Consider the following 12,589-nt stretch of genomic DNA (forward strand, 5'->3'; position numbering starts at 1 on the left):
TCCCAAAACACATCATTTAACCATTACAATTACTCCCAAACTATAAAATTAAAGTCAACATGTTACTTAGTTCTCCTTTAAATTCTAGGTGATCAAAGTGAAGGTCTAAAATACAATAAAAAAAAATTCAGGTCAATACAAATTATTTTGAGGATCTTTGGTCACTTTCCAGGTCGTTTCCACGACTGTAAAACTAGACTGTAAATCTGCAGGTTCACCAGATATGTGGGAACCCTGAGCAGCCACACAAGCTGTGATGTCCCACAGACCTGCTCCCTTACAGTCTGAAGGAGACAAAGACCAGAGCCAGCTCAGTGCCTCAGACCCTTTTACTGCACATCAGCAATCAGAAAATGACATTACAGAGTACGGGCAGATTTGTACATTTGGACATCAGTCTGAGATAACAGCTGCTGGTTTCTGAAGATGGCTGAGGCGTGAAGACCGCCGGGTTCCAGGAGCTCATCTAAGAATTCTTTTGTGGGACTCTGATGGTCACCTGACAGGACAGACAAATGATATCACCTCAGACATGAGTTGTAGTGCAGCAGATAACAGAATATTTACAGAGGAATCCTTCAAATCATGCGTGATACAAGCATCAAAGATGGTGCAAAAACTCCTTAAACATTACTCTTAAAAAAACTGAGTAACCACTTGAATTTTCAACAGGTGGCCAGGTAGGGGTCAATTGAAGAATTACACAGGGGTCAACATTTTAAAATATTCCAATCATATTAAATGCTGTACCACATTATTTGTCTGAACATAAATATTGCAAAACGGTAGTTTGGACTATCTATAACTGAATGTTATGGAGCAGAGGTGGGATGAAGTCACCAGCAAGTCACTCTCAAGTCATGAGTCGGCAAGCATGGGTGCAAGCAACAAAGTTTTTTGACACCCTGGAAATTTTGAAAAATTGTGCAATTTGGTGGATTCTGAGAGCACTTTGGTCAGTTTTTTTTTTTTTTTTGTGCAAAACAGTGGTATTCGACTATTTCTGGAACAAAATCTAGCTCAAGTCTTGATTTCATTAACATTTATTTATTATCTTGTATGTATCGTCTGTAATAGGTTTCAACAAATGGACTGACTTTAATTCTGCTTTCATTGTTTTAATTCTACATTTATCAAATTCTAAGTGTCTTATAAACAAATCAATAATTACACCCTTTCGGCTTATAGTAAATAATGCACAAATAAGACATAACTATTATCAATGAAAGGTCTTTTGCCATGTAAGTAATTTAAAACTGATGCAGCAGTTAAACAAAACGACCAGATCAAGACTGTATATTAATGCCAAATTCCACCAGTGTTATGAAATGCCATCACCAGATTGCAGCACTTTCAATAGAATAGAATAGAATTACTATCATTGTACATGACACCAGAAAAAAATACTGTGCATGACAATGAAATTAAAAACAATCTCTTAAAAGCACAATTAAAATAAATAACCCTAAAAAATTCTACATAAAACCTAGTTAAAAACACTCAATTGCAACCATAAAATGGCAGGTCCAGCAGCATTCAGTGCACAAATAGCTCTTCCCACAAAGCTATTTTTAAGTCTGTTCTGGCCTTAAGTGCCCTGTATCGTCTGCCTGATGGCAGCAATTCAAACAAACAGTATCCAGGATGGGAGGGGTCTCTGATTATAGTCCTTGCCTTCCTGAGACAACAACTTGTATACAGTTCCTCTAATGAAGACAAGAGCCACCAAGGAATATAGCTACACAGTATTTAGCACAGTGCACAATTTTACCTCTAAATATTTTACAAAATATATCAAGTCATTTTTAATCTATTAAAGAGTACAAACTGAAAGAAATCAATTGTAAGGTCTGAATGAAGTTTCTGTAGGAAGTAATTTAGCCATAAGGTCAAGTGAGGGGGGGGGAAGTGTTGGCTTTTAGTACTTGAAAGAGGATTTAGTACTGCTATAATGGACTGATCCAGAAGGTGGCAGCAGTGCAACAATAAGGATACCGGCTGCCATTAAATGCTGTACATAGAAGAAGAGAAGGGGTAAGTTTGATTTATTCACAGGGACACACATTTTGAGAGGCGCGCATTTCGTGTCAAAATAAAGCCATAAAATATATATTTTTGAAGTTAGTGGTTTTATTTGACTATATAAACGGAAGACAGAAACAAATTTTGACGGAAATCCGTATACAAACAGAGGTTTTGCACACATGGGCAAGTCACAAGTCAAGTCATAATGACCACCAATTGTTTGGAAGCTGAACTGAGACTTGAGACTTGCCGATTCATGACTTGAGAATGACTTGACAGTGACTTCGTCCCACCTCTGTTATGGACTTATGGGGTAAAAACAGTGAGAATGATAACAAAGGTCAGCTTTAGTTTGTACAGGGGTCAGAAGTTAAAGTTGCTCCAAATACTGTAAAGTGATGCAAATTAATGGTTGAGTTAATAGGATTTTAAAAAAAGAATAGTTTGCACCATGTATCACGTTACAGGATAATCAATCAACATTTATTTATAAGCGCTTTACAGCACCGACTGGTGTCCAAAGTGCTTAACATTAAAAACACAAATTTACAAAATAAAACACATAAAATTAAATTTTAAAACAACACATAAAAATAACAGAACATGTCACCTCCCCACTAAGTGTTAAAAGCCAGTTTAAATAAATAAGTCTTTAACTTAGATTTAAAAAGTGCTAGGTCAGGAATAGTACGTAACTCAAGAGGTAGCTCATTCCACAGTCTGGGGCCAGCTACCGCGAAAGCATGATCACCCCAGCGTTTATATCTTGACCTTGGAACATCTAAGTAAAGCTGGCCAGACGCCCTTAACGTCCTACTGTAGGTGTGCAAAGTTAAAATTTCAGACAAGTAGGGAGGTGCAAGGCCATAAATAGCTTTAAAAACAAACATTAAAATTTTAAAATCAATTCTAAAACGAACTGGAAGCCAGTGGAGTGAGTATAGGATGGGCGCAATATGCTCACGTCTAGAAGTGTTTGTCAAAAGACGAGCAGCAGCATTCTGCACCAACTGGAGACGCGCAAGAGACGACTGATTAATGCCCACATAAAGTGCATTACAATAATCAAGTCTGGAGCTGATGAAAGCATGAATGGCCGTCTCAAGATCACGTCTACTGAGAAAGTGCTTTATTTTAGCCAAGAGGCGAAGTTGGAAAAAACTAGCTTTGACAACAGAATTTATCTGTTGATCGAACCTCAAACAGCTGTCAAATATCACTCCCAAATTCTTGACAGCTGGTTTACATAGTTAGCCAAAGCACCAAAATTGGTGTTACCCACATTTGGTATGCCAGTGCGCTCAAACACCATGATCTCAGTTTTACCATCATTCAGGTAAAGGAAGTTTCGGGACAGCCACTGCTTTACATCACGAATACAATTAAATAATGATGACAAAGCATCACTCCCATTAGTCCTCACAGGCAGATAGATTTGCAGATCATCTGCATAACAATGAAAGGACAAATTGTGCTGGGTTATAATTGACCCCAATGGCAGAATGTACAAAGAAAATAGAATCGGCCCAAGGACAGATCCCTGCGGCACTCCACAGCACAGAGGAGCAGTTGATGAGGAAAGGTCCCCAATCATGACAGAAAAGCTCCTTTCAGCCAAATATGATCTAAACCACTCAAGTGCAATACCATGAATGCCAATAAAATGTTCCAACCGGGAAACAAGTACTGTGTGATCCACAGTATCAAAGGCTGCTGTGAGGTCCAACAGAACCAGCACAGCAGGATTCCCTGCATCCACCGACAGAGTAATATCATTATGAACTTTTAAAAGTGCTGACTCAGTGCTGTGTCGCGATCTAAACCCAGACTGGAATTTTTCAAGGATGAGATTGTCTTCTAAAAATGATTGTAACTGTAAAAAGACAACCTTTTCTAAAACCTTAGATAGAAATGGCAGATGAGAGACAGGTCTAAAATTGGATAAAACTGATGAGTCCAGGTGAGGTTTTTTAAGAAGAGGTCGAACCACAGCATGTTTAAAAGCAGCTGGAACAGACCCCGATCTAAGGCAAGCATTGATAAAAGTTAGGAGACCCGCCCCAACAGTATTAAAAACCTCCTTCAGCACCTTAGCTGGAACAACATCTAAAGGACGACTTGTAGATTTTATGTGTTTTACAACATCAGCTAGAGATGCAAAAGAAATGGGCTCAAACTGTTCGAGCACAGTAGAATGTGCACGAGGAGCAGACAACTCAACATTACAGTTCTGATCAGCGTTCTGTCTGACTGATGAAACCTTATCAATAAAAAACTGAAGAAACTCCTCACAGGTTGTGGTTGTAGCGTCCAACAAAACAGAGGTGTGTGGATTTACAACTGAGTTTATAGTCTGAAATAACACACTGGGACGATGACAACTGCTCGAAATAATATGAGACAGATATTGTGCTTTTGCCTCCTTCACAGCCTTCTGATAGTCAGTTAGACTGTCCCTCAGAAAACCCAGAGACACCTGCAGTTTGTCCTTTTTCCATTTTCTCTCCGCCCGTCTGCAGCGTTGCCTGAGGGCACGGGTCGTGGCATTTAACCAGGGGTCGGATTTTGATTTCCTGGATTTGCAGCGCATCGGTGCAACAGAGTCCAAAATGACTGTGCATGTAGAGTGGAAAGAAGAGAGGATATTATCTGGGAGTAATGGAGAAACCAGTCCATTCATGGCATAAAACTGAGAGTCCATGAAGGCAGCAGCAAAGTCCCCCGCTGTCGAGGAGGTGACCAAACGGCGGCGAGAGACAGGAACAAGTGGCTTACTAGCAGATGGAGGAGCAATAAATTCATAAATAACAGGAAAGTGATCTGAAATAGCAGCGTCTGATATGTCCTTAAGTGAAACTGAGAGCCCAAAAGAAATAATCAGGTCCAAGGTGTGTCCAAGATTATGTGTTGGTCCATCCACAACTTGTGTTAGACCAAAAGAGTTCAGGAGGCTTTTAAAATCATCAGCCAGCTGATTAGAAGGACAACAGATATGAATATTAAAATCACCACAGACCAAAAATTTGTCATATTTGGGATAAAATCTGCCAGAAACTCAGAAAACTCCTGAATAAAATCCTTATTAAATTTTGGTGGACGATAAACAACAGCACAGAGCACAGGACAGTCGAACTCCATCACAAACAACTGAAGTTCAAAAGTGGAGTAGACATTAGAAGATAAAAATCGGCATTTAAAACCGTCTTTAAAAACCGTGGCCACACCACCGCCTCGACCTGATGCTCGCGGGGAGCTGAAAAACGAGCAGCCGGGGGGGAGGAGCTCAGAAAAGGCGCTATTTTCACCTGGTTTCAACCAGGTCTCCGTTAACAGGAGAAAGTCCAGATCACGACTGGAGAAAAAGTCATTCAAAATGAAAGTCTTACTTGTGAGTGACCTTGTGTTGACGAGTGCCACACGGACTGAGCGCACGTCAGTCTGCTGGGAGACACGACCGAGCGGGCGCAGGTTCTCCTGCATGCAGCCACGACTGCAGCTCCTCACAGGACGGCGACGCGGAAGTGGAGACCCGGCACCCCGGACAACCATGCATATGCATATGACATAACATATGTCATATGCAATAGAGGACGTTGACATTTAACACAGTCAAAACTATTCCATTTATTAATCCCATTAGTTCAACCAATAATTTCCACTACTTTTTTAAACCAAAATTGGAGCAACTTTAACTTCTGAACCCTGTACAAACTGAAATTGACCTTTGTCACCATTCTTAATGTTTTACCCCATAACATTCAATCACAGATAGTCCAAACTATACCTTTTGGGAATATTGATGTTCAGACAAATAATGTGGTATAGCTTTCAATATGATTGGAACATTTTTAAATGTTGACCCCTGTGTAATTCTTCAATTGACTCCCACCTGGCCGCTTATTGAAAATTCAAGTGGATACTCAGTTCTTTCAAAAGAGTAATGTCTAAGGAGTAAGTGCGCCAATTTTGGTGCTCATTACCAGAAATGAACAATTGTTACAGTTATCTGATCCACTAAAGAACACATGAATGCTTTCATCCACATATAACAGTTTATAGATTAATCACGTATCGTCATGCATTAGTAATATTAATCTCTCTCTGTCCCTCCCTCTCACACACACACACACACACACACACACACACACACACACTTTAAAATCAAGACTGTAGAAATGCTGGAGTCTCATGTCTGGACAGACCACGCCCACTTTCCCTGGAGAACTGGACTGTGCGTTACCGATTGTAAACATCTAAGAGCTGTTGTTGGTTGTAAAAGCCATATAAAATAAACAACAAATGTTTTATCTGGACTTGTTTGCACTCTAACAGATGGTGAGAAGAGCCAGAGCCGCTAAAAATGTGTCAGAGCGAACAAGCAGTCGTCCAAACCAGCCCCCTGCCCTGTGATTAGCCGCACTGCAACCGAACACTCTATTTAAGGTAATATTAGCCTGTAGAAGGAGGGGGATACATTAGCCAAATGTCAGCTGACTAATAAACCAAAAAAAAAGTGAATTTGTCTCTCTAAAGCGTCCTTGCTCTGTATTCACAATTAGCTCACCGAGCCCTTTCCATGTGGACGGACTGAAGACCTAAAGAAAGATACTGCGGTGGCCGTCATGGTAATAATGTCATAAATGAGAGACTGGTCCATAAAGTGAGCACCAAAATTAAATGAAAGAATACGTTTCATAGCATGGTGGTCCATCGTATTACTTTTTAAGTAGTCATTGTTCCTCCCATCAAAATGTGATCATTACCGTTTTGACTTCGGTGTAGTTGTCCAGACCGTACTCTCCCAGCTCTCTGCCGATTCCTGACGCCTTGTAGCCTCCGAATGGAGCCTGGACCCCGAACACGTCATAACAGTTGATCCTGCAAAGATTCAGAGACAACACGCACACACACCCATAAACTATCAGTGCACATCTCACTTCAAAACAATTGTTCATAAAATATCATCCTTTCTTTATTCCACCACATTTACAGCAGCTGAAAGGTTGACAGATAGCTCGTACTTGGGGTTTTTTCCTTTTAATGTGACTCAAACTGTGAGGATCGTCTTCCATGAGCTTTTCGCAATATTTAGCTGGAGTTCTGGTCCTGTGGATACAGCTGGTGGAAATCAGTCCTGATTATCAGCCACCTTACGAAGACATATTTATTTAAAGTCCATGGAGTTGTCTGCAAACCAGGTCAGGACTTTAGGACGGACAGTCCAACACCTTCACCTTGCTGTCTGCAGGCTGTTGGATCTTATCTTTGTGTTTGGAAGGCCATCCTGTTGGTTGGACCCGCCTGAAACTTCTGACCGACGTCTCCAAGTGTTGCTTCACAGTTTCCAGGTGATGCTTTTTCATGAAGTGTGGTAGATCCTTTTCTCAGCAGCACACTCCCAGAACATGATAAAAATCCTCTGTTCCAACTACACCTTGCAGTGCTTCCCCACAGTATTATAGGCTTGGCAGCCCACCAGGCCACCGAAAGCCCTGACTAGCCCAGAAACATATTTTAAAGTGCCAATGAAAAATAATAAATAAAAGTGGGTGCACTGGAGGGATTCTGACAGGCCAATATCTCTCACCCCCTCCATGCCCCGGAGGCGATCACCTGTAGCACCTTCAGTCACAGGCTGATGGCACCGAGGTGCAAGTCGGAACGTTTTAGAAAAACTTTCCTCCTGGCTGCTATTAGGCTGTTTAATGTGCATTGACTATTAAAATGATGTCCGTGGTTTTGCACTTTCATTATATATATATATATTATATGATAATGATAGATGTATGAAATTGATGTCTGTGTGAGCTGCTGCAACAGCATAATTTCCTGTGAAGGATCAATAAAGTATCTATCTATCTATCTATCTAATCAACACGCACATTAAATTTTGATTATACCCATATATATTGCTTGAGGTTTGTTTTGCTGAAACAGTGATCCTCATCTTTGGGGAGCCTTTAATAAGTTCATATAATTTTTGTATGTTATACTGATAAAAACATACAGTTGTATGTAAAAGTTTGGGGACCCCTGATGATTTCCATGATGTTCCTTTATAAATCACTGGTTGTTTAAATCAGCAATTTTAGTTAAATATATCATATAGCAGACAAACACAGTGATATTTGAGAAGTGAAATGAAGTTTATAGGATTTACAGAAAGTGTGCAATAATTCTTTAAACAAAATTAGGCAGGTGCATAAATTTGGGCACCCCAACAGAAAAAAATACATCAATATTTAGTAGATCCTCCTTTTGCAGAAATAAGCCTCTAAACAATTCCTATAGCTTCTAATGAGGGTCTGGTTTCTGGCTGAAGGTATTTTGGACCATTCGTCTTTACAAAACATCTCCAGTTCAGTCAGGTTTGTTGGTTTCTGAGCATGGACAGCCTGCTAAAAATCACACCACAGATTTTCAACAAGATTCAGGTCTTAGGGACTAAGATGGCCATTCCAGAACATTGTACTTGTTCAGTAGAGTTTGAGCAGTGTTTAGGGTCGTTGTCTTGTTGAAAGATCCAACTTCAACTTTGTCATTGATTCTTGAACACTGTTCTCAAGAATCTGCTAATATTGACTGGAATCCATGTGAACCTCAACTTTAACAAGATTCCACACAGCCCCACAGCATGATGGAACCACCTCCAAATTTTACTGTAGGTAGCAAGTGTTTTTCTTGGAATGCTGTGTTCTTTTTCAGCCATGCATGTTATGTCCAAATAACTCAATTTTAGTTTCATCAGTCCACAGCACCTTATTTCAAAATAAAGCTGGCTTGTCCTTATGTGCTTTACCATACCTCAAGTAACTGTTTGTGGTGTGTACGGAGAAAAAGCTTCCTCTGCATTACAGCATCATACAGCATCTCCTTGTGCAAAGTGCGCTGTATAGTTGAATGATGCACAGAGAGACTATCTTCAGCAAGATCATGTTGTAAGTCTTTGGAGCAGGTCTGTGGGTTGACTATGACTGTTCTCTCCATCCTTCACCTCATGATATTTTTCTTGGCCTGCCACTTTGGGCCTTAACTGTCCCTATCATCTTCCATTTCCTCATTATGTTCATCACAGTGGAAACTGACAGTTTTTGTATCCTTCCCTTAATCAATGATGTTGAACAATCTTTGTTTTCAGGTCATCTGAGAGTTGTTTAGAGGGTCCCATGTTGCCACTACATTAGAAGAGATGCAAAGAGGGGAAGCATTTGCAAATGGCCACCTTAAATACCCTTTTTTTTTTAATCAGTGTGTTCATCTGCTATATGATATATTCAACTGAAATTTCTGATCCAGACAACCAATGATTTAAAAAGGAAAATCATGAAAATTATCAGGGGTGCCCAAACCTTTACATACGTACAACCGTACATTTCACAGAAAAACACCAATTATTTTTATGTGAAATGTACATTTTCTTTTAAATGAATGAAGGACTGTAGTACACAGCACATCACTTTGCTGTAGTTTTTATGCTGCCAAGTACCTCATGTTTTCTGTGCTACGGTGCATCTCAAAAGTATTCACAGCGCTTCACTTTTTCCACATTTTGTTGTGTCACAGCCTTATTCCAAAATGGAGTAAATTCATGTTTTTCACTCAAAATTCTAGTCACAACACCCCATAATGACAACATAGATAAGTTTTATTTTTCATTTTTAACAAATTTATTAAAAATAAACAAAAAAACAAATCACATGTACATCATTATTCACACCCTTTGCTCAAGACTTTGTTGATGCACCAATATGATTCCACAGGCTTGGTGCACCTATCTTTGGGCAGTTTTGCCCATTCCTCTTTGCAGCACCTCTCAAGCTCCAGCAGGTTGGATGGGAGCGTCAGTGTACAACCATTTTCCAGAGATGTTCAATCGGATTCAGTTCTGGGCTCTGGCTGGGCCACTCAAGGACATTCAGTCTGAGGCCAAGATCCCTCTGGAGCACGTTTTCATCCAGGATATCTCTGTATATTGCTGCATTCATTCCTTCAATCCTTACTAGTCTCCCAGTTCCTGCTGCTTAAAAACATCCCCACAGCATGATGCTGCCACCACCACGCTTTACTGTAGGGATGGTGCCTGTTTTCCTCCAAACATGATGCCTGTTCAATCTTTGTCTCATCAGACCAGAGAGTTTTTTTTTTCATGGTCTGAGAGTCCTTCAGGTGCCTTAAGCCAAACTCCAGTGGGCTGCCATGTGCCTTAATAATAATAATAATAATAATACATTTTATTTGTATTGCACCTTACATTTCAAAGAAATTTCAAAGTGCTACAGTGCCTTTTACTAAGGAGTGGCTTCTGTCTGGCCACACTACCATACAGGCCTGATTGGTGGATTGCTGCAGAGATGGTTCCTACAGAGAATCCTGGTGGAGCCAAACTTCTTTCATTTGTGGATGATGGAGGCCGCTGTGCTGTGCTGACCTTCAAAGCAGCAGACATATTTCTCTACCCTTCTCCAGATTTGTGCCTTGAGACAATCCTGTCTCTGAGGTCTACAGACAGTTCCTTTGACTTCATGGTTAGTTTGTGCGCTGACATGCACTGTAGGACCTTATATGTGGACAGGTGTGCGCCTTTGCAAATCATGTCCAATCAACTGAATTTAATCCAGGTGGACTCCAATTAAGTTGTAGAAACATCTCAAGGATGATCAATGGAAACAGGATGCGAGTTGAATTTCATGGCAAAGGCTGTGAATACTTATGTACGTCCACTTTAGAATAAAGCTATAACATGTTGTTGTTGTTCATTCGGCTGCTCCCGTTTTTGGTATGGGGTCGCCACAGCTGATACAGCCAGATCCGCATTGGTATTTGGCACAAGTTTTACACCGGATGCCGTTCCTGATGCAACTCCAGTGTAACCTGGAGAAACACAGACAGCCACTGGTGTTCCAAAGAGGTCTCCCATCCAAGTACTAACCAAGTCCCGCACTGCTTAGCTTCTGAGATCTAACGGGATCAGGCTTACACAGAGCAGACCGGCTGCAAGGCTAAAACAACATAAAATGTGGAAAAGCTGAAGTTATGTGAATACTTTCCGGATGCACGACATTCACCTCACATTTTGTGTTATTAGTGTTATTTATTTTTTGAGTACCACAGGGCCTGAAAAACATTCTGGTGGAAGCACTGAAGCAGAGTGGTGACACAACACAGAGAAGTTGCAACGTGCGCAGTCTTTCCCATCACAGAAACCTGCAACTGGTCCAGATTTATCAGGTGTCTTGGTGGCTTCCCTCAGTTGCCTCCACAGTCATTTAATTTTTTCAGACCTGTTTACTCCAGACAGATTTCCCATACAGTTTGTATTTCTTAATGTTTGATTGAAACATGATGCTTATTTCTGTGTTGGATGTGATTATTGTCATGTGGTGGTGTGTGCTCCACTGCCTTCTATCATGCTTAATCATCCTCTGCTGCAACCTTTGCTGTGATGTCATTTGATTTGTTTTCTTATCATAGTAGTGATTCACAATCGGAACAGTTCCATTAGACATTCCGTGAAGCAAAAGGAGCAGGAGAAGACTGATTTTTCCTGCCTGACACCAACATCAGTAAGAATGTGTGCAGAATGTGTCCATCACAGTGAGGTTACTAACAGGAGCATAGGACAGGAGTCAATCAACAGTCCTACACAATTCAACTCCTATAACATTGTTTACATATTTTCTTGAACTGAAAAATACTGACAGTCCTTTAAATCAGTCTGTGGAGAGTTCCACAGTCTGGCTGTCCTCAAGTCCTTGTCCTTTGCAATGAAAAACCACCTTTGTAGATTATCTGAGCACCTGATAAGTATCGAACACTGAGGCTGCAGCTGTTCCTCTGAATTAGCATATAGAAAGTTCTTCAACACGCAGCTGGCACCATGCTCCTTCTGCATCTGCTCCCAAATTCTGGCAGTTCTGACCTCCGTTCTCTCTCCAAGCTGCACTCAGCTCTGAAGTTAACATTGGTCTGCCCCTCACCCGCATAGTCTATTTCCTGTTTGAATCTGAGGCTATGACCCAATCAGTCTGGTTAGACGGGTATCATCCCTGCAGCCTGGACGAAAGGACTTATCACGCCACTCTGGAAAGTTACAGTGACTGAGCAGTCTGCAAGAGGTCAGTCACATCCCAGCTTCTGAAGTTCTCACTGAAAGTAAGCGAGAACATCAGCACTGCTTCTCTGCAGCTGGGGTTTCCCAGGAGCTTTGAGTCGGTGGACCGGGCTGGAATCTGATGTCAACAATAAATCAGTCAAAACCAAATCTTGTCCAAAGACAGCAGGGTTCAAACGACAGGACTTCATTCTTAAACATTACCAGTAGTCAGTCAAAGATGCACAAAATCCACTCTGACCAGGAAGCTGTAAAAATAATCCCCCTCATAAACTTTCCTTGGTGGCACTGTGTCATCAATTAGTCAACTTTCATAAATAAACAATAATGAAATGTGTACAATTTCCAAAAATGATCAACTAAATGCTATTTTTCTTACCACCCACTGGTTCAAAAGTGTCACCTGATAAAAAGGCCCACTCTGATTGGCTGTCAGCTCAAGACACTTCAGAC

The 12,589-nt window shown here is 40.8% G+C and overlaps 1 protein-coding gene across 2 annotated transcripts in view; it reads right to left on the reverse strand.

Annotated features, from left to right (window-relative positions):
• Positions 1-311: 311 nt before the first annotated feature.
• LOC117513698 (aldehyde dehydrogenase, mitochondrial-like) overlaps positions 312-12,589 on the reverse strand; it is a 127,332-nt gene continuing 115,054 nt past the window's right edge. Inside the window, exons 12-14 of one of the 2 annotated variants that reach the window (XM_034173940.1) lie at positions 6,789-6,903; positions 453-499; positions 338-390 (exon numbers count right to left, since the gene is read on the reverse strand). In XM_034173940.1, coding sequence (XP_034029831.1) covers positions 467-499; positions 6,789-6,903 — 148 coding nt within the window. In that variant the 3' untranslated portion in view covers positions 338-390; positions 453-466. Of the gene's footprint in view, positions 500-6,788; positions 6,904-12,589 lie in introns of both variants that reach the window. The other variant, XM_034173939.1, reaches the window with a different exon arrangement.

The sequence above is a fragment of the Thalassophryne amazonica genome, chromosome 7, assembly GCF_902500255.1.
Source record: "Thalassophryne amazonica chromosome 7, fThaAma1.1, whole genome shotgun sequence".
Taxonomy (NCBI): Eukaryota; Metazoa; Chordata; class Actinopteri; order Batrachoidiformes; family Batrachoididae; genus Thalassophryne; species Thalassophryne amazonica.